The following is a 22,113-nucleotide window of genomic DNA, read 5'->3' as shown; positions in this document are numbered from 1 at the left end:
GCTGGAGAAGGAGCAAATATATAAATTGAAGCAAAAAACCAAAAAAAAAAAAAAAAAAAAAAAAAAAAAAAAAAAAAAAGGAAATATACAACAGGGTTTAATTTCTGTAATTTTACCTTGCCATTTTTTGTTCAAAAGAAAACCAAAACGACATTTATGTGGTATTATTTAAAAAAAAACCCACTAGTTGTATATTTGACAGCTTGGGCATTGCTTTCCTATGCAACTCCAATCGATTCTCATCAACCTTTGGTGATCCGTCTGGGCTTCCTCCCGTCGATTTGCATTCCTCCGGTAGAATCTCTACGGGGCCAATCAGCGAACAGAAGACGTTGTGAACGATGACATTGATCTTCTGCACCGTTTTAGAGTTTTAGTTTTAGCAATGGAGGAGGAGGAAGTGAACAAACTCGTTCAGTCCAAGTATTGGATTAACATCAACAGCTGCTTTGCTTAGCTTGGAGCTTTTCTCTGCGCAGTGGAGGATGGTTGTTTGTACCAGGCTGTATATTCGACCATAAATGGCTACACCATTTCCTATTGGACGCAAAATTCTTTGTTGAATGAAGATCGCTTTAAATCCTAATTTGTCAAGATTATTTTTGGCTTAATTGTGAATGTGTCAGCTGTTTGTTTGGCGCGACAGTTTTACAGCAGCCTAAAGAAGTGTTACATCACAAACCTCCATTTTTAAAATATCCCATCCACTCACACTCACACAAACACACACACACGCACAGCTTAAGGGTTTTAGGAGCAATGCTTTCATCTCGTGTATCTTTGGGCCCTTCCATTTCCCATTACGCCGGGGGGGTGGAGGGCTGTGCGGTAATGGAGAGCTGAATTGGGAGCTCCGACTCTTCATGGCTTCTTTTCTTTCAAAACAAAAGATTATTCAATTAATGTGTGAAATACACATTTTCCCCTTTGCTGACCCTCGGAGGAGATCGGAGGATCAAAGACAACTTTGTCTTTTATAGGCCGGTGCGGCTGAAGTCTGATTCATACCAACTCCTGGGTTTACTGGGGGTCACTTGCAGGTCAGAAGACGACACACAGAGATCTGAGCAGCGATAATTGTGGAGGGAAGGAATATTGCACTAAGAGAAGTACTGGCTTTTCTTTTTGCATGAGAACAATGTGATAAATCTTAGCTGCATGGAGATTAATTATGACAATGAATTACTACATTGCACTTTAGCAGCCTGAAGGAAGCTGGACATGATTTGTAAGACGTAGGTAATTTATTTGACACTTTTAAGCAACTGGAGGATAGTAAAGATATTATTAAGGCAGATAGGTATCCAGTTTTTGCATGGCTGTAGTAGATGGTTTTAAGAAAACAAAAGTTAGATTAGCATGCTTTGGGAAGAAACGCTGCATGAGTAATTCATTGTCGAACAGAAGAAAACTTAAAAATGAACTGGTGACTGAATTTCAGAGATATTCCAGTCACAGAATCAGAGAAAACTTCCAATTATGCATGAAGAAGTTTACATACCAAGTTAATTCAGACATAATACTTGGTGAAGACGTAAAAACAACTGTTTGGAGATGTAATATTGTTAGCCTAGAAAATATCTTTACATTTTTGTTTACCAATAAGTTTGAATCACATTCCAACTGAAACAACAGATTATTGTCCTTTAGGTCTAAAAGAAAAGGATCAGATTTGTAGCTGTGTTTCCATTACTAACGCGTGCAAAACTTTGTCGATATTCCGTTAATGTAAAAAAAAACAAAACACAATTTTGCAACTGCGGTGTCGCCATTAAATAACACAATTAAAATCACACGCGAATAAGTTTAATGCAATAAGTTATTAAAAAACATGCTTCATCATTTTCCTCCTATCTCCTGTTTTCGTCTTCTTTTATGTGGCAACATCCAGTTGTCGATCATGTGAGTTGGGCGATGTGAAAAAAAAAATTTCCACTGCAGTTTTGCGAAATAAACCAATCTCAATTGTGCCAGAACCTTTCATCAAAAAACAAGTTTTGTTTTTTTGTTTTTTTCCCCCCAAATTTGGCTCATTAACATGAAGCAAATTGATTTTCAAATGTCGAATTGTGCAACTGAAACGCAGCTGATATAGAAGACTAATAAGAAGTACAACTATTGCCAACAGCCTAAGGAAAACCTTGCAGGAATGAAAAAAAAAAAGCTTGGCCTCTGACACACGAGTAGGACTCAAGAGAACCCGCTTATTCTTTGGACTGTTGTGTCTCAGCGATGCTTTGCCAGCTGGACTGGTCTTAGAGCGGTTTTTTTTATATGCAACAGGTTTTATGGCTGAAAACATGCGGTTTCGTATGTTGTCATTGGCGTAACGCCGTGTTATCCTAAGTTGTGTATTCATGTGCCGGTCGGACTTTGAATAATATATTCTCCTTTTAGGCGTTTTCAACAGGGATCTTTAAAATTATTTTAAATCGTGGGGGGGGAAAGACACACACACACACACAAAGTATTTGTGATATGCATGTGTGATTAGGCTCTGCCTGAAGAGAAACCTAAATACGAGGTCAACACTGGATCCTTACCATCGCACCATCAGGCCGTGCTCCAGAAAGTTCTTCAGGTTGGGAAGCGTCTGCTGCAGGTCCGGGGTGGTCAAACCATGCTGATATCTCAGCTGCAACACAAGGGAACAAAACATCATCATTAATGTAAAGCAACACGCTACACCCATTAGGGCCACACATATAGCACGCGGTCACCGCTCTCACGCACGAGCCTGGCATGTTAGGCGAAGAGCGCGAGAGAAAGAGAGAGAGAGAGAGGGGAAAAAAAAACCCAAAACATCCCTTACAGAAAACGTCTGAAGTCTACATTCTTCCACCATGACCTGTTCCTATTCTCTCTTTCAGGCTATTACTCATCTGGACACACAATGGGCACCTTCTGCTGATAGCGGGCATGTGTGATAACAAGCAAGGTGCGCTGAAAGACAGGAGATGAGGTGGGGGCGGCAAGAAAAACACTTCTGATAAAACATCTGGATGAAAAGGGCGCAAAGAGCACATTATGGACCTCATTAGGTTGTTCAGCAGCCTCTCCCCCCTCCACTTTCTAATTCTGGCCTTGAACAGTTCCTCCTGCTTTTATTTTATGATGATAGAATCTAATCCAGTAAAAAAAGAGGAGAGCGAGGCCACCTCGAAGCGCCAGATGCATCTAGGAGTGATGTCACAGGAATGCCAGCCGGCGATCATCGCAGGGAGTTTATTTAGCCTACATCCCTGGACGCCGTCCACCGTACATCTCCGAGGCCCCGCCGTCACACGGGCCGCCTCGGCACCCATCTGACATCTGTTTTGTTTCCGCTTGGCTACCACGGCAACCACACTCTCTTTTTCTTTTTCTCCCCCCCACACACACACACACACTTCTGGTGCCGAGATGAATTGCACGCGACTCCCACAGCCCAATAAGTCAGGATAACGGGCTGCGTTGTCATACAGGGAGCATAATGGATGACTGACTTAATAATAAGAAATTAAAGGGAAATAGAAGCTCGGCCGGGGTCACCGGTCCTTGTTAAGAGGGGATTGTTTCACACTTAATCAGGAGAAAAATGGTTCTGAGGACGTCAGCAGCCCCTAACGCACATTGATAATGTGAATTTTTTTTTTCTTTGACTATGTCATATATCAAAACCTCAAAGAAGTTGGAGATCTTTGTTTTTCTTCATAATTGGAAAGTATTAGGTACAACACAAGTTGATTTTACATCGTTTTGTAGCTTTACAACAGTAAAGAAGTGACAGAACCAACACATTTATTGTTAAATAGAAAATTCAAAACTTCCAAATGTTTAGTACTATATATAAAAAAATGATGCCAAATCATCACAGGTTCTAGTTTTGAAGAAAAACCTTTGATAATAACGAGAGCGCCTCTTCCCCTATGACTGCAGGAGACAGACATCAGCCTCCTGCAGACCCAGCATGAACTGAACTGGTTTAGAAAAATGAAAGACGGATGTATTACGCATTGGAAGAGGTTAAAAGGTAAATGTTTAAGATCCTAGCCAGAAAGATCACACTTCAAATTTGCACACATCAAACTAGCTAAAGCTTTTATACATCTCCCTTGCTTTACAAAATCAATACTTGAAACTAAATTTGTAATTGTATTAGAGAATTGATTTATTTTTTTTAATAAAGCATGTTCCGATCGTGGGACAAGGTCACCTCAAAGCCCAGTCAGTGACAGGAAGGTCCAAAACCCAAACGCCCATCAACACAGAGATCCATTCATTCAGTCAGACCTCACACTCTGGTCGACTTCAGGGCGGAACTGGGTTTGAAACTGAAAGCCAAGATCAATACCGCCACCAGTTTAAAAATAAAACCAATAGCAACACGAGGGAACAGGGATTGCTTTTTCCATTCCTAGATGTAAAAAAAAAAGGAAATTCCAAGTCTTACGAACATCTCAAGGTTCTTGTCTAGAACACAGAAACTATAAATCCTGCATCAGATACGAGTACAAAATAAGTGCTGCACTCTCTGCGAGTACAAACGGTTGTTCCACAAACAGCATTGCTCTCTGCAGGAGCAATATTAAAGCGCTTATCTCTGAATCCCTTTGCGTGGCAGCAGCTCTGAAGTGTGTGTGTGTGTAATGACCACAATGCATGTCTAACAGGAGCCTCATGTCAGAATCGACCCCAGGATGCCTCAGAGTGAGCAGCAGCGGTTCATGACTCTGCATCTGCACGCCTCGCTCTTTTAGCTCATAGCTCTCCTTATGTGTAAAAATGTTGGCCGGACTCCAAAACAAAAAATAGTTATGAGTAAAGGCAGCAGCAAAGAGGCTGACATCACCGTTCTGGTTCGTACGTCTGAGGAGGATGGGACTGATATAGGGTAACAACTAGTTATTGTTTTTAGCAATTGATAATTATGACAAATATGATTTTAAAAAGATGACAATCTGCAAATTTTCCATTGTTTATATTGCAAAATATATTAAAAGATGCAAATAAACAAATCCTCTGGTTCCGTTTGAAATAATAAAATAATCACCATCACTAAAACTTAGCATCATTTGTACCAAAGGAAGCATCTGCTGCTAAAAAATAATACTAACATGTTTCTGCTTTACTTATCAACACAGAGCAGGGCAGATCTATTGATAATTTTGGGGATTAAATGTTTTAAAAAATGGATAGCAAAAGATGTTTAATATAAGGTTTTCTTTACAGAATTTAAACCAGGTGAAGCTAAAAAGCCACTTGATGAGTTGTGGATGCAACATATTGATCTTGAATGCAAAATGCATTTAATTCTGTACAGTTTTGGCTTAAATTACTGCTCTGAGTATGTTGTTCTTTCAGAAAATTGCCTTTTTTTGGAGTCCATTTACTCCAGTTAATAATTAATCAATTACCAAATTTTGTTTATTTCAACAATGTACTAATCCAATCAATTGAAATTTATTTTGAAGCATGAAAATTTTGAGAAAACTCAAGTTTCCCTCTAGAAAGCTTTTGGACTAAGATGAGGTGTTTTTTTGTGTACATGTCAAATGAAATGAAAACAATTTTTTATTTTTTTTTTTGCATCACGAGCCACATGATCAACAGCCGGATGTTACTCCTGGTGAAAAAGACAACAGGAAGCAGCAGAAGGACGATGGCTTTACTCTCGTTTTTGTTTTTTTGTCGTTTTCTTCCCAGACAACGTGCAGCTGATTCCACCAGAGCTCTCACAGCATTGCACCGTTCAGAAAAACTTGAGTTAGTCATTCAAAAATGTTGAATCCATAGCTCTTCTGTAAAATCGCAACTGCAATTTCCCCAAAAAGTCACATGCTTATCCACTCCCAAGAATAAGGGGGTTGTTGCTCCGACACCCGAGTAAAACGCCGACCTCTCCTCTGATTGATGATGAGCGCTCGTGCTATGACTGAAATATTAATATATCTCATGTAAACCTTTGCATCCGTCACTGCCATGACGGATGCAAAGGTTTACATCCGTTAATGATTTTTAACCCTGCCGGAGGGCTACTGGCTTATTCTGTAAACTGAATTATTCACCTGATTTTAATTAAAACTTTTATTTTGTGGAAAAAAACACAATTGCGAAATTGTGCTTTTACAACATTAGCAGAATACTGACAAAGATTTGTGGACATTTGTAATGGAAACCCAGCTTGTGTGTCTGTGTGTTGCTTAAGGCCCTCGTCTTATGGAGGCAATCACAGTGTGCGCCGGCTGTCGAATACGTAAACTTTCCTCCCCTTCGTCTCTGCCCGCCTGAGACAAACAAAAACACCAGTGACCCGGCTAAGTCGCATGGAGGAACGGAGTACGTTGGAGCAGCAGAGGAAGAAAGCGCAAGACGGCTTAATGGCAAAAAGCTGGGCGTCATTTGCAACTGTCAGCGCCTCGAAAGCTTCGACATCGGGATGGAAACAAACAGAAGAGAGGGTGAGGTTTAGATTCTGGTCTGCAAACCCAAACCGTTCCCTGGGAGGATGTCGCAACGTGTTGTAACAGACACTGAATAAGAAGCAGAGCGGTCCGACTCTTCTGCGCACGACAGAACAAAGAAACAATCGGTGTTACTGTGTCAGCAAGAAGACGATGTACGCAACTCAGGACCAGTCGGCTTGAGAGACGGCTTGTCGTTCCCAGTTTCTCCTTCCTAACTCGCCGTGATGATAGCCGGAGTCCTCGCGTACGTGTGTGCGCGCGTGTATGTGTAAGCATGTTTTCAAAACCGTCCACAGGCTTCTTTGTGATAGGGCTAACCAGATCGTTGTGAGAAATTCCCTGGGCCCATTGAGGACAGCTGAAAGGTGAGAGCACCAAGCAGCTGGGGCTGGGGAGGTGCAGTGGGGGGTGAGGGGGGACACCCACTAGAGTTTTATCACATGACACAGTGGAATAAATCCAAGCAGGGTTGCGCGTTCCTGCTCGCACCTTTTTCTCTGCACCTTCAGGTTCAGAGAAAACCGCAGCATGTGTAGCGTGACGTGTGTGGGGGGCAACGTCTAAGGAGGGCAGGACTCTTCGCGAAGACAAAGCCACTCTGCAAAGAATGGGGGATTGTATACAGGTTGAGGCTGCCAATCCGCTGGAGCCATGACCACACAGAAACACACTGAGACCGACTGAGATCCTGAGGGAACCAGTCAGTTTACAGTGCATGCCATCCATCATTTGGCGAAACCTTCCTGCTCGCCCTGAGCCCTGTTCAGAGGCTAAACAAACAGTCTCGCTTATACCGCATATTACAGTTTCCCTGAGTTTGTCAGGGCTAATCACCTTCAGATTAGAGCTCTAATGTGGGCAGGCAGCAGAGAACAGTGAGGCTGATTACCGATGACGAGGTGCCGAGGGGAGGAGGAGGGGTGCAAGGGGAGGCAGGTGACCAAGCCACCTCCCACTTCTCTCTTTTATGGTAGCAGTCCAGGAAATGCGGCTCAGACATCGTTGGGATTCAGAACTTGTAATGTTACAGGAGCTGGAGGAAGTCTGGGACGCAGTCCATGCATCCACAGGTCAAACGTCTTCAAATCAAACTCCAGAAGATCTTGTGCATGTCTGTCCTGCGTGGACGGACAATTATCCTGTGATTTATAGCCGGCGTGCTTTTGTCCATTGGTAAAAATAGAAAGAGCGCCGCTTTTACAGGCTCCCTGGGGAAGGTAATCAGGGGGCTCATTAGTACTTATGACAGCTCATTATAGAGGAGCTAACCAGGTGTTCCCTCTTCCACTGTCCTTTGGACCGGATGCTTCCAGCAGAAACAATAAAAGATTCATTTGTTTCCATTTCTTTCTTCCACTGTTTGCATTTTCATTTATGTTTGAAATATTGATGTTCTAGTGTGCAGCATTTTGGCTAACAGCAGTTGTTATGAAATGTGCTATGCAACTAAATTTGATTTGATTAGATTTGAAGGGTGACACATATCAGTTCTCGGATACAAGACTCATGCAGAGAAGCTTATTTTTAACATCTCTCTCTTCTGCTTCTAATGACATAAACGACTACCATTCATGGCAATAAAAATAGAAGATAGAAAAGGATATGGCAAAGATTTTTTATGATAAATATTTGACAAGTGAAAGCGTTTCAAATTAACTTTTTTTTTAGTTCTTCTGACTGACTGGATTGGCTCAGAAAATCCATGTCATTGTTCACAACTTCTCCTGTTTGGCCCAGTTGAAATTCTGCTGCAGAAATCCAGCTCAATGGGAGAAATACCCAACAGAGAACTGGAGGGAAATGAGAGTCAAGCAGAATTGTGTAATGACCAGGTTATACTAATGCAAACATGGGAAACAAACTAAAATCCAGAATTTTCCAGGCTGCGTAGGAACCCCAGCTGGGTTAATAAGTTTCAGTCCAATACGGTTGAAATTAAATAGATTCCAACTTACAAAGATTTCAGTATATAAAATACCTGGCACGCAGTGATACATGCAATAAAATGGTACCCGTTTCTTGCCTCATTAGAACCAGTCTGGGCCATCGAGAGTCCCTCTGGCGCTGCTTGGCTGCTGCATAAAACACCAACTTTCACCAAGGCAGCAGGTGAAGCTCTGAAGCTTTATCCTTCTCATTATAGCCGTCAACTACAGTATATTTATACGCCTGAGCTTGTTTGGCTCTTGTCAATATGCTTTAACTCGTCCAACAGGCCCGCACAGTGGCGCGTTGCTCCAATTATTGTAAGTTTTTGTTTACAGCTCCGAGAGCCACATACGCCGCTCCGCATCCTTGGATTTCCGTTTCTCCCACTTGCCAAGAGGATGATGGTTGCCAGCAGTCTGAGCGCTACATGTAGCTTTGATCCAATAAACAGTCCTTTCACCTCTGTGGCGCAAACATTAGAACGTAGTATTTACATTCTGGAGGACCTCCATCCAATCTTTTGTTTTGATGTTTTAATTTGGCTGAAGTTGTCCAGCAGAATTACAGAACACGCCTTTTCTAGCAACGAGTTTTCCCTATAGAGCATGTTTATTTTACTCCAGCAGCTAAGACCCAATAAAATAAAACATTACAAGGAACAGCAAATACAGCGCATGTCACATAAAGGTGGAAAACTGACAAACATCCAGGAAAACTGGTCTGCTGAACATAATTGCTGTATACAACGGGGGGAGGGGGGGGGATCTACAGGAAGTTAGCCTACGACAGCACTTCCTGTTTTCGTCGAGCTTTTTCTTTCAATGCAACAACTTCAATAAGTAGGGCAGAAAGTTTCACTGTAATGGTTCTGCCCAACTTAGCCTATGCATCCATCACTCAACCACTAATGCACAAAACAAAATGGCTGACCTAAAATAGCTGCAGATCAGAGCTAAATGGTATAACAAAAAAAACATGCGAAACTCTTCATTTGACATACATTTATAGCGGTGCCTCATTGTTATTTACTGTCCAGATGTTTAAAGACTTTTTGCATTTACAGCTTTTGCTACAGTTGATGGTGGAACCTCACATGGTGCAACAGAGGTTCAAAACCTCAACAATCGTGTGGTGCAGCATGGAATATGAAATCCAATATGATTAATCACTGCAGCCTTTCATGTGTCTCCATAAATATACAGAACAGGGCTGAAAAGTTGTTTGAGTCTGGCTAAGGTCATATAATTCATTCACAACAGAAACTCGCTTCCCTTCAACTGGAAGCAGCGTTCTGGCCTTGAATGCGTGCCACGCTCATCATCATCCACTCTCGAAGTCAAACTAAGAATCAGAACTCATAAACACCACAGGCGTTTGCTTACTGCTGAAAATTTCTTCCCACAAATTTGGACTGTGAAGAATCGCTCCTGACCTAAACACGACTTACAAAGGATATTTCTTTTCCCCCTGATAAATGGGAGCCGAGATTAGAAGATTTGTTGCATTTCACATCTTGAAGTAGCAACATTAGACGGTGTGTGCCGTTCTATTCTCGTCACAACATCAGTCGGCGTAAGAGGTGGGAAGGGAGACCTATCGGTTGAATCGGAACAATGTTATTTTATCCTATGGATTTAAAAAAACAAACAAAAACAAATCCTTCAAAGATGTGAAACACACCCACATAAAGCTAAATATGAACCGATGTTAGCTTAATGCTTTATATATCCAGTAATTAATTATTGAAAGTTCATGTTTAGAGTTGACCAGTTGAAAAACTGCTCTTGCTGACAAAAACCTTTAACATCTGCAGTAAATATGGAAAAGCTCAAAATCAAAAGATCACATGATTTAATGCAGTTGTACTACAAGTAATTAAATCAATCACTGGTATCATAAAACAAAACACATGAAGTTTTACTTTTGCTCCTTTACTGGTTGATGAAACACAAACGAACATTTTCCAACATTGGCGATCAGAGCTAATGATCCTGCTGAACATGAGAGAGACCAGAGTGAAGTAAAATCAGAGTGGCTGAAGTTTAGCTTAGTGTCTGGAGACAAATAAACGGCAAATACGTTTTTAAAGTTCTGACTTTTATCCACCTCTTCCATCTGAAACTCTGCAGCTTGATGGAGACTGTATGGAACGTTTCCTTCAAATATCAGGATCCATTCACCAGACGACCGCCGTAAAAGAAAGATTTTATAACCAGATAAATTGGAGGTTTGCATTTGAATTCACTCTGTATGTATGCTGAAAAGATGAGACGTAAAAAATGAAAAACGGAGCTTAGCAGCTCATGATCAGGGTCGATGATTGGGTTGATGTGAACAACCTGTTATGTAATGTTGACTCTAAATTTATTTACTTAGGAATTTGTTGAAAGATGTTTACAATCTTAACGGCGTTCGGCAAAGTGTCTAACAATTATTGAGTAAGTAATATGTCAGAAGGACACAGCAAAACATTGCAACGTATTTTAGTTTTCTGGGCCGTTAGGTCCTGCGGTCTGCTGTCGGACCGGGTTTGATCCTTTAGTAGCAGCTACAGTCCTTTTGACAGCTCCTTCAAACTTCACACTCAAACAATCAGGAGCACAAACTAAAACGCAGCTCGTACAGGCGACAACGTTCCATGTTCAGTCAGAGCAGGTCTGCTCTGATCACTCTTCTCTCTGAGCACTGCTGCATGTTCTTCCTGAATATACAGCAGGTTCTTCACAGGAACCCCAAACGTTCTCCTACCATCCAAAAACATGAATGTCAGGATAACTGCTCACTCTAAAACGACTTCAGGTAAAAGTGTGCAACGCGCGATTGTTGGTGTTGAACGCCTGTTGATCTGTGCAGAAGCCATAAATCCCTCTATTAAAATTAAACATTTAAAGTAAATAATGATTAAAAGCATGAAGTTAACCAGAAATATTACTTCAGGTTAAGTCCCATTCTTTTCAACCCATTATTTCTGAAACATTACCCTGGAGTTTTTGAAAGAGCAGGTGATATTTATAGGCTTGACACACGGGAAGTGACTAACAATACAGAAAGGCGAAATTTTCCACCACATGCAGTGAAATCAACACAGGACACAGATAAAAGTTGAGCATCTACGCGTACAAGCTTGAAATTGCACATGTCCGAATTTGGCTTGGCTGGAGGAGGGACCGTCATCACTGTTTAACTTCCGCAGGAAATAAACGGAGAGAAAGAGAAAGAGAGAGAGAATGTACTTAAATCTAAGATCGGGCTACTTATATTAAAGCTGTGATGGAGTCAGATTCCATTAGTGTGTTTGTAACCATCACTGTAGTCACTTATGTCCATTCAGAACAGCTCAAATGAAACGCTGCCTTACTCTTTACCTGGGCCAAAAGCGGAGCAGGAGTAGCATTACGCACTGAAAGCTCCTCCACCTCTTCCACTCTCCTCTGAACAGCAGTAATGCAACACAGGTGTGGCGAGCGTTCTCGGAGCGCGAGTCCAGTTCAAATGCGGCCCTAACTAAAACCAGACTCTTCTGTCGCATTGCTTGTTGTTAGACGTTGCTGAGTATCATATTGCTGCCAAATGCAGTCAACAGATTTACATAATTACGGGAAAGGCTGTGTGAGATGAATAGGAAATTCACTTAGGGAGAGACCACCGGTCACAAGAGATCAGTGGAAGTCTCCTGTGACCCCAATCACCGTGGGGAAGGTCTGAGGTGAACACAGCTATGCCAGCTGTGACTACAACACGCAGTAGTGTGTGTGTGTGTGTGTGTGTGTGTGTGTGTGTGTGTGTGCTGGTCAGCAGAGGAGGTCAGAGTCTGCTGGGCTACAGTGACACCTATTGGAAGGGCCATCTCCCCTTATGAGGCCCTCAAGGCCAATCAGTCTTGAGACTGCAACGCGAGAGTCAAACAAAGTAACCCGATAGCCTCACAAGCTAACAAGCTAACCTTGTCTGTGAGGTCAACTTCATGTTAGCAGCATTAGCATGTTGGAATGTCATCAATCGCTCCAGCCACCTCTCACAGGAAATCACACCTAGGCCAGCCAGCTGATTCTCTGATTTACAGTTTTGTAGCAAAATATACAAAATTTGTTCTTCTGGGAACCATAAATTTCCGAGGCAGGACCGGCGAATGGTGCCAAACAGCGGGGTTCAAAGTGGTGTGACGGGGTATTAAGGAGAGACGGAGGGCAGCTCGAGATCAGCGCAGAACATAAGTATTTTTCTCTTGGCAAGAAGAGACGCAGCAACAGGAGGAAGAAAGCTTCTCTCCACAAACAACACGAGCTCCTGCCCAGTAACGGTACACCGCATAAATAAAGCAGACAAATGCAGCAATAAAAAGTTTCTTTTATAGTAGCCAGAGCCTGATCAGACTCTTTTTTATTATTTGGAATTAAAATTATATGTGGTACTTTACAAGGAGGGAAATTGTTTTTATACAAGTTGTGTTTCCACAAGGCCCCTTTGGAAAATAGCAGGGTCCAGTCGAGGATGAATGTAAGGTTTGTGGGCAGGTGCCTATTCTGGCTTTCTGCAGCCCACATGTTCTCTGCTGGTTGTGAAAGGCCATCTTATTTTCTTTTCCCTCCGTTTTAATTTGTTGGACCTGAGTGACATTTTATATTATTATTATTACTGCAGCAGAGGAGACTGGCAGGCTCATTTAAGAAAAGTTATTTCAGAGTGATAGCAGTAGATCAGCTGGTCAGAGCTGAAAAGTCTCTTGACTTCGTTTTCAATCCATCAAAAAAAATGAAAAAGAAAAAAAAAAGGATTTTCAGGTATGAATGAAATTCTCAAGACAGAGTACCCGTATCAGTTCCTCCAGGAATTTCGCCATTGTTTCTGTGAGTTTTTTGCAACCAAAGTCACAGATTTTGTGGACCAACAGCGCTTTTGAAATATTTGCAATGAATTTCGCTTTATTCTTTCCAAAACAAACTCCTTCCAAAATGTACATATGGAAGAAATAAAGATGAGAAAAACAAAACAAGCCGGCAGACGGAAAACACAAACATTTATATTCTTAAAAGATTATAAACAACTCGATGTCAGCAGACAGCGACACAACCCATAACCATGATTGGTACTTTGCGCTTCTGTACGAGGATGAGAGTGATTTGTTACTTGCCGTATCAATCACAGACTATAGATTAACAAAGTTGAGGCAGCAATGTGCAAGTAAAAAAAAACAAAAACCTCTATTGTAATAAGCAATAAATCAATTAATCAGACAAAAAAAGGAAACGAGTTCAATAATTTCTATTTGTATGATTTATCATGTTGGTATTTTCTCTCTCTTTCTACCAAAAAACTGGATGAGAAAAGTCTTCAGTCTGGTAAATTGGTCTCAACTACTTGTTTTTTTCTGAAGGACAAGTTTGTTTACAGAGAAAAATTAATGTTGTCGTTTCTGTTTTGTTCATTTTGGATATGTAAAATGTCCTGGTATTAAATGTTCACTAGAATCTAAAGTTTATTATTCTTTGAGAACGTGTCCTTGCATTATTTTACCATTATCACTAAATTACTTGAAAATGGTCACAAAACAACAATATCATCATTTGTGGCAGAAGCTGCAGGGACAATTCATCATCCTGCAAAGCTGCTTGATGTGATTGGCATAAACTACCTGCAGGTTGGAGTCGGCAAAGTGTTTCACCATTTCTGCTGAAAATTTGCAACAAACTCACAATTATCTGTCACCATGAAAAAAAACAAAAAGAAAAAAAAACATGCAGGGATCTGTTGATTTTGCATAAATTTCCACCATCGCAAAAACTGCCAGGACAGACATATTTCAGACCTTTAGCAGAACTGGACAATTTCAAGCTTAACCGACCCCGATAGGAAACTCAAAGAAACTATATTTCTCTAATCACTGAACACATCCTGTGCTCTGACAACACTTTACCTCAGGGTAAATGTCGTTACTCTTCTAAATAAACTAAAAATGAAATATTTTCAGTGTCAGTGGACGGTAAAGACTGACAGACCCGCCCACCAAGCCATATCTGCATGTGCGAGGTTAACAACTGTTGCCAACTTACCCACTTTATTGCTACATTTAGCAATAAAGTCAAGTCAAGGAAAAAGAAAAAAATCTGGATTGGCCAAAATTAACAAGTGTGGCTTTACGCTTGTGATCTGCTAGAAAATGCAATCAGTGCAGTTCAATATAAACCGAAAATACTCTACTTTTGTGGAAACTGCCTACTGTTCAGCATCAGCAAAAGTGTGTTTATGTATACAAATGAAGCTCCATGAATACTGATTATTCACAATAGGAATTAGCAGACATCAAGGTTATGGGCACTAAGATCAACTTTGTTTAGATTCCCACAGAAAGGATCGGAGATCGCGGTCGCTCTCCAAGAGAAACGGCCGAGGATGTTAGGCCTCAGGGAAAAGTAGAACACGAACACAAAATATGTTTTCTTAAAATATCCACCACTTAGCTTTTTTTAAAAGCTTTTAAAGGTAGTTGGTAGTTTTCCAAATCGATCTCTGCACGACCAAGAAAGCAATGAGCCCGTCTGAGGAGAAGGTCGGATTAAATCTAACCTCGACGTTCCGAAACTAAGTGACAAATTTGCCTGTAAGCAGCAATAATGCCGTAAAATTCCACCCTCGGCAAACCCCCCCCACCCAAAACAGCTGAACTTGAAAATAAATGTTGGAGACGAGCGGAGAAATTTTTTAAGCGGCATAACAGAACAATAAACAGCAGCAAAGAGAGCCCTGGCTCTCCGTTTCATTGGCTGTGCGGATCAAATTAAAACCTGCCACGGCACTGGGAGAGCCCGGGCTGCGTCCGGTTTACTTTGGAGCGCCCCGAGCATTCTCTGGTCATCTGGGTTTGTTCAACTGTGACCCTGCATAGTGTTAAGGATGTTAAAACATTTTTTGCGCTGCCAAAAAGTTTCAGTGTTTGGAACCGAAGCAGTCACAGCCCAATAGGAAAAAGATTTGTTAGGATGAATGAGTGATTAGGGATACTACTGTGCACAACGTGTAATTTTAACGATGAAACAATAAAAAAAATAAAAAATAAGAAGAAAGAAAGAATTAAATCCAAACCAAAACCTTACGACAAAACAATGTGTAAAAATTCAATGTTACTTTCAAGCCTCTTCTCTTTCACCCACCCACAGTTGAGCCTTACTTAATAACAACAGCCCCTGACCGGTTGGCCTGAACGACGATTAGATTAATTTGCTGCACTTCCTCTGCAGCTGCTGCCAGACAAAAATATACATAATCAGTAAAAGTCCCTTCCTTTTCAAATCTGCACGGTTTGCAGAGCCCACGCCGTATACGTTTTCCTCTGCAACGGACGCGTCGTGTATTGCTTCACAAAAACAGCCGCGGAAAACAAAAAAAAAGAAAAAAGATAAAAAGAAAAGAGACGTACATAAAAGCGGCAAATGGAATTCGGTTAAATGCCACCTAATTCCTGATTAACCAAATCTGATTAGGATGTAAAAAGACAGGCAGAGAATGAGGAACAAATCGTCATTGTGTGGTTCTACTTCCCCGTCGACCTCCCCCCGTTACGATTCGGGGCCAACTAGTACGTAAGGTTTTCCATCAATTCAGCAACAAGACAAGAGTGTGAGGTTGAACGTGCGGTTTCTAACTCTTTAATGAGCTGGACGGAGGCCACCGCTCGACTGAAATGAGCGTTGGGTGAATTGGATACGGAAGTAAGGCCGTTTTTTAAATTATGGAATAGTAAAAAAAAAAAAAAGCTTAAACTAAAGAGAGACATCCAAGACATCTCAGCAATCCAGACTCCTGGGATAAACGGAGGCGTTTAAATACAGAAAACTAAGCACTATTTCACGTAGGACTGAAGTTATGGCATTCCTGCTTAATGTCTGAGTCCTGCAGCGGCTTCACAGTCATGGAAATGAGAGATAAACTCCAACTCTTTACGCTCAAACGTCTGACAGCCGAGGCGGTCACAAGGCGAAGGCGCCAAACACAACAAAGCTGAACATGTAGACTGACAATAATTACAGTATGTGTATCTCTGTTTGGGTGCAAGTTTAGTCAGAGGTGGGTGTCCCTGCTGTGGGCACTGTCCTAATTGCTCTTAAAAGAAGGAGCCAGCAACCTGGGTGAGGCGTGTTTTTAATTTTAAAAAAAGGGCCCGTTTCCATGGGGACAACAGCCGCGCAAGGCAATAATTTGTCCACCGACACCAGATATGCGTCTGCTTTCCATCATAATGTACGGGTAGCAACGTGGTCGACACCAACAAACAAAGCCGTTGTCTGTAATTAGGCCCGAATCTGGACAAATGACATAAGCGTGTCAGATGTAAATGGGACAAATAATCATTTTTAATACACTAACTGTCCTATTTGCTGGATTTATGTTTGAAAATGATTAATTTTAAATTGATTGTCCTAATATTTCAGAGCGGCTGTGCCAAATATAGCCCCAACTTGGAGGAATGAAGGTCCATTTTCCCAGCGGTTCTGGTCGCCAGAAGTCATGCCTGGATCACACTGAAAGATTTTAAAATTAGAAAACCTCAAAGAGCACACTTACGACAATAAAAAAAAAAAAAAATCTTAGGTGTAGTCAGACAGAGTGCGGCGTGGAGCCATTTCATTTCAGACAGATTTGACTGACCGACATTAAGAAGTCAGACGGGAAATCTCGTGAGTTCAGAATAAACAAACACGGCTGACCGGGAGGAAGAAATGGTGTTAGTTAGTGGACTGTGATGAGCAGGGAAAAAACAACCCATCTATAAGATCCACCAGACTTTCTAGTTCATGTTTGTCCTCATGGAGGACAAATCAGGACATGAGTCAGAGTGAAAATCTTGCTGTGTGAACTTGGCATTAGCAGGAGATCGTTTGAATCTTGCAGGCTTTCATTTGGACCTGCAGTGGGACAAACTTTTTCTTGAACATCTATCGTTTTGGTAAAGTTCCTGATTCCCTTTCGGTTCGTCTCTAGCATCAGAGTGCTTGCACCGTGTACGTCAAAAGTCTTTAAAACACCAAAAATGGGGATCTTCATTTATCCGTTTCACATTTTGAATTCACTTCAGTTCTTGTGATTTATTCGAGTTGTTCTTTTCTCTCCTTTGGACCGAAAAAACAGCGTGTGCAAAGCCATGTGCAGCTTAAATATTTGCAAAATGACATTTGGAAGTATTAGAATTACATTCGGTAAAACGTCCTTCAGCAAGAGGCACTGCAACCACACGCTCTCTGTGTTTGTGAACAAGTTTTTGGTTTATTTCTGCCTAAATATTTGACCACTTTCCTTGGCAGAATTAGTAAAGTGCTTTTAAATTGGTTGTTTTCCTGCCATTAACCAACCTCTAAGCACAAGTCCACAAATTCTCAGCAGGGTTGAGGACTTTGGTGAAGTCGGTCCGGGTACTTAATGGAAACCCTCCAAAACTAGGTTCTGATCAAAGCTGCAAATTTCAGTCCAGTTCGAATGCATTAGTTATGGAGAAGCGGTTCTTGGTCCACAGCCTCACGGTCCATTTTGAGCCTTTGTGGCTCCTGGATTGGTTCTGAATTCTAACCAACTTATTTTTCCCCCCCAAAGGACTAAGGTTTGGGTCAACTGGTTGTTCCAACAGAACACAGATCCCAAACACACATGGTTAAACCACACCAAACTGAAGACATGACTTCAACCAGATTCCACAGTTATGGAGAACTCTTAAAAGGATAGGTCTGTGCCTGGAAACCCAACAATTGAAATTAATTCTTTCAACCCCCCTCCCCCCCAAAAAAAACAGCAGTAAAATGTCCAGAATTATGCTATGACCTCATGAAGTTCAAACTATCTCTTCCACCGATCATAAAATGCAAGGATCATATCCTCGACTCAAAAGTCTCTGCCCGGCTTTCTAACCATTAAAGAGGAGCGGCAAAAGCAAATGTGGTGGATGAGCAGTTCTTGAGAACAACTGATTGTGTCATTCAGATCATGTTACAATGAAGCATTGGTTCTTTAGTCAGAGCCTTCTTCATAAAAGTATTTTAAAATCAAGTTTGAATTGAAATGAATGAATCAGTTTAGGGTTACTTTGAACTTCTCAGAAATTGCACATTTAATCAGATGAAAATAAAAGCAATTATTTATCTTACTTGTCTCAATATCCTGAGCCCACTCCTCAAAAGCACAATAAGAAAGTAATCTGTGTAGCTTTAGAAGATGCAGCGTACATCAATTATTTCCACATGAAAAGGAAAACGATGTCGATTCAGGGCCTTTCTTTTTATTATTATGATTTTTTTCAAACCTGAGCAGGTGTTTGCTTTAGAGCTGCTTTCATGAGACACTTATAGCCTCTTTTCCCTCCCAATAACCGTAAAACTGTAATACGACCTCGGGGACGACAGGCCTGAGCCCATCGTAGACGCTTCATTAATAAAGAGAAAGCCGTGACCAGAGGACAGAAATTAAAATATGATAGCATCCTTGTACGCTCCTCCTGGCGCAGCAGAGGAAGCTGGGAGTTTGAGCCGATTGAGAAACTTTTAGATCCCAGAGAAAGGTGTTCATTCAGAAAAACCGAACAACTAGGAGATTATTCAAAGAAGAAGAAAAGAGACTAAGTCTATCGAGTGTCCACCATACTGTGCTATCCAGTCTTTTTAGTTGTGTAGAATAAAATCCGAGTCGAACGGCTTTAACAGAACCCACACACATAGAAAAAAAAAAAAAAGCTGGTTTTGCAGGATTTCAGCAGAACCAGATTTGTATTTGTTCAAACACTGACCAGACGGGGCCAGCATTGTTTTATTCTCAGAGCTGTTTAATTTAATTCAGCCACAATAATGACTGCAGTACCTCACAAACACCCAAATGGCAGCACGCGGGGTTTGATGAATTAACAAAACAAACAAGTTTTTCTAAACTCTGTGACATGAAATATACTCGGTTTCTTCCCTCCACATACTCATGACAGGCAGGAGGGAGTCGGGGGGGATAGAGGGTCCACCAGCAAAAGAAAATTCTTCTGTTTGTGTGCCTTGGTCCGGTTTCTATCCCCTACTTAACCGAGAGAAAAGCACGATGGATCCAAAAACTACAGATATTGTAACACAGTATGACCTAAGTCTGATCAAAGCCGCTGATAAAACTCCCAGTGGAGGAAGCAGATTGTACAGTGAGCAGTCTCATAGGATTTTTTTTTTTTTTTGTTTCACGGAGAGAGGTTTCGTTTTCTGAAAGCCAGTGCTTCAGATATGATCATATGACAAAGAAAAACGAAACAAGAGAATTAAGTACGTTCGCGTTGCTAAATCTTAGTGGTTCGAGCACATAAGTGAGATATGGGGAAACAAAAGAAAAAAAAATTAAATTAAAAAAAAGAAAGGAAAACATACTTCAACTACAAATTCTAAACAGCTGGAAACTGCAGACGCACTATTAAGTAAATGACTGAGGAGAGCAGCCAACACTCTCTAAACACCCTGAATCACAGCAAACGTACAGTTTCTGGAACGCCGGGACATAAAAATCCACAGCTTGACCTGTGGGAAAAACTACATTCAGAAATAATCACAACATCGCTGCTCTGATTGATGGGGAAAGATGAGGCACGCAGGCGAATCCCTTTTGTGATTTTTGGGTCTCGGTTTATTTGTTCCGACTCTTTGAGTCGTTAAACGTGCAACGCAAAACTTGAAAACATTGGGACATTACGGTGAACGCAAATATATTGAATTGCAGTGATTCCTGCACTTACTCTGACTTCTTTTTCCCCCCCATTGTTGACAGTATGACCACGAGATATTTTAGCGTTTATCTTGTCAGCTTCATTTAATGCGGTGATTTACATCCGACCCTGCAGTTAAGGCTTGCAACATATTCCAGAAGGTAAAACGTAATACTTTGTAATGCTGCCATTTGTTCTCAGAATAAATAGAGCAAAGCACCCAGAGGATTTTTCACACGCTCTCTTCGCCTGGATCTGCTGGAGGTTTCTCGTCGTTACAGGGGAGTTCTTCCTCTCCACCAGCTCCACATGCTTGCGCAGGACAGGCTATTAAAATAATGAATCACAGAAATCTGTTATTAGATTAATACGTTTTTTTACATCCCTATAAACTAATTGAAAAATTACCTTAAAGAAATCACTTTTATTTCCAAAACAGATCTTGGGCCACAAAGTGAGGTGATCAAACTAACTTTGTTGTGAGGATTATTTGGATCTAATCATAATTTTTTATCAAATGTTTATTTTTACATGCTGGTTTATATATATATATATATATATATATATATATATATATATATATATATATATAAAGAAACTATGACTGTCTGAATGCAGGGAGGAATTTTGAGTAAAAAAAAAGGAGCAACAGAAACATAAGTTTGGATTTGTGTTTCAGCTCAAATGAGATAAATAGAAAATATAGTTTTAATTATTGAAATGCAACAAGTAATTTGACAAACGCGCCAAAAACAAATTAGGGCAAAGTCAGGAGGCACCGTTCAGTCAGTCTCCATGGTAACCGACATTTCCACTGGCAATACCCACAACTTTTACTGCTGCTTTGTTGTCATTATATGTTTGCAACAAAGCATGAGGATTTGGGGTTTGCAACACACCCAACTACTTTGTTATTTGGATGGAAAGACGTTTGCTGCCAGCGTCACTGGCACGCCACAGTGGACTCAGACGTGTTACTATTGGGAGGACTGACTCTCCAAGTGCGACGCAACGTGTGCAGTTATACATGGTCAGCTGGCGTCCTGCTCAGCAGCTGGCCACAGATTTATCCTTCACAAACAAACAAAAAAAAAAGATATTCTCTTTTCTAGCCATCTTCAAAGGTTATCCTTCTCTCCTTTTGTAAAATAATCAAAAACAACACAGGGCTCAAAATAAATCAGTTTTTCTCATTGGTTCCAAAAAGAAAAAAAAAAAACTCAAGTCCAGATGCAATATACAAAAAAATGTTGAATGAATGAAAATAAATAAACATGATGAGAAACAACTCATCTTGGATTTACTTTTAAAAACAGTTCAGATGAATTCACCTTCTTTGTTTTATTTCAGTTTTTCTCAGCTTTTTGCTTGTTTCTAATGTTTCAGCATAACTAATTTTGCACAACCTTTCACTCTGCTGCTAACCCAAGGGCTAATTTGGCCAAATGAGCCTAAACGTGATAATAAAAAAAAACTTTTTAACCAACTTAATTTTCCCCTGCTTTCTCCCAGCTTCACACAGTCGTAGGATTATTCCCTATCAACATTAACTTAACGATTAGCCTTATATATAGTGTAAGGAGCTACCCTGGATTCCCTTTGTGGTGACGGACAAACCTGGAACAAGTGACCACAAAATGTGGAAAATCAATTAAACCAACTTAAGTGTTTCATAAAGTCATAGGTGGTTATCCAGAGGAATTCCCATAAAGCCAGGAGCTGAAGCATAATCGCAGCACACCAGCAGCCTTCACTATGTACACACACCCAGAAGTGGAAACCGCAGAACAGTGACACACACTTAGAAGTGGAGTCTGAGGCCTGCTTGTAAATCAAATGTTCTGGCTGACAGAAGGTAGGAGCTGGTCAGCATGGGAGCGTCCAGTAATTCAACTCGTCTTTCTCGCCTTCGGATGCGGCTGAACTTGAGAACGAGCGAGAAGACGACAGACAAAACAACGCGGCCAGTCTCCTACTTTTGGTGACACTACTTTATGGAAGAAGAAGAAGAAAAAAGAAAGAGCTTTCCAC

At 41.0% G+C, this 22,113-nt stretch overlaps 1 protein-coding gene across 1 annotated transcript in view; it reads right to left on the bottom strand.

Moving 5' to 3' along the window:
• Positions 1 to 22,113, bottom strand: part of uvrag (UV radiation resistance associated gene) — a 115,972-nt gene that overhangs the window by 11,843 nt on the left and 82,016 nt on the right. Inside the window, exon 14 of the mRNA XM_015039206.1 lies at positions 2,544 to 2,635. Within this exon, the coding sequence (XP_014894692.1) occupies positions 2,544 to 2,635 (92 nt within the window). The remainder of the gene's footprint in view (positions 1 to 2,543; positions 2,636 to 22,113) is intronic.

This window comes from Poecilia latipinna, unplaced genomic scaffold, assembly GCF_001443285.1.
Source record: "Poecilia latipinna isolate Pla-1442-1.1 unplaced genomic scaffold, P_latipinna-1.0 Scaffold465, whole genome shotgun sequence".
NCBI classification, from domain to species: Eukaryota; Metazoa; Chordata; class Actinopteri; order Cyprinodontiformes; family Poeciliidae; genus Poecilia; species Poecilia latipinna.
The sequence above is the reverse complement of the archived record's forward strand: the minus strand, read 5'-3'. Positions and strand labels throughout refer to the sequence as shown.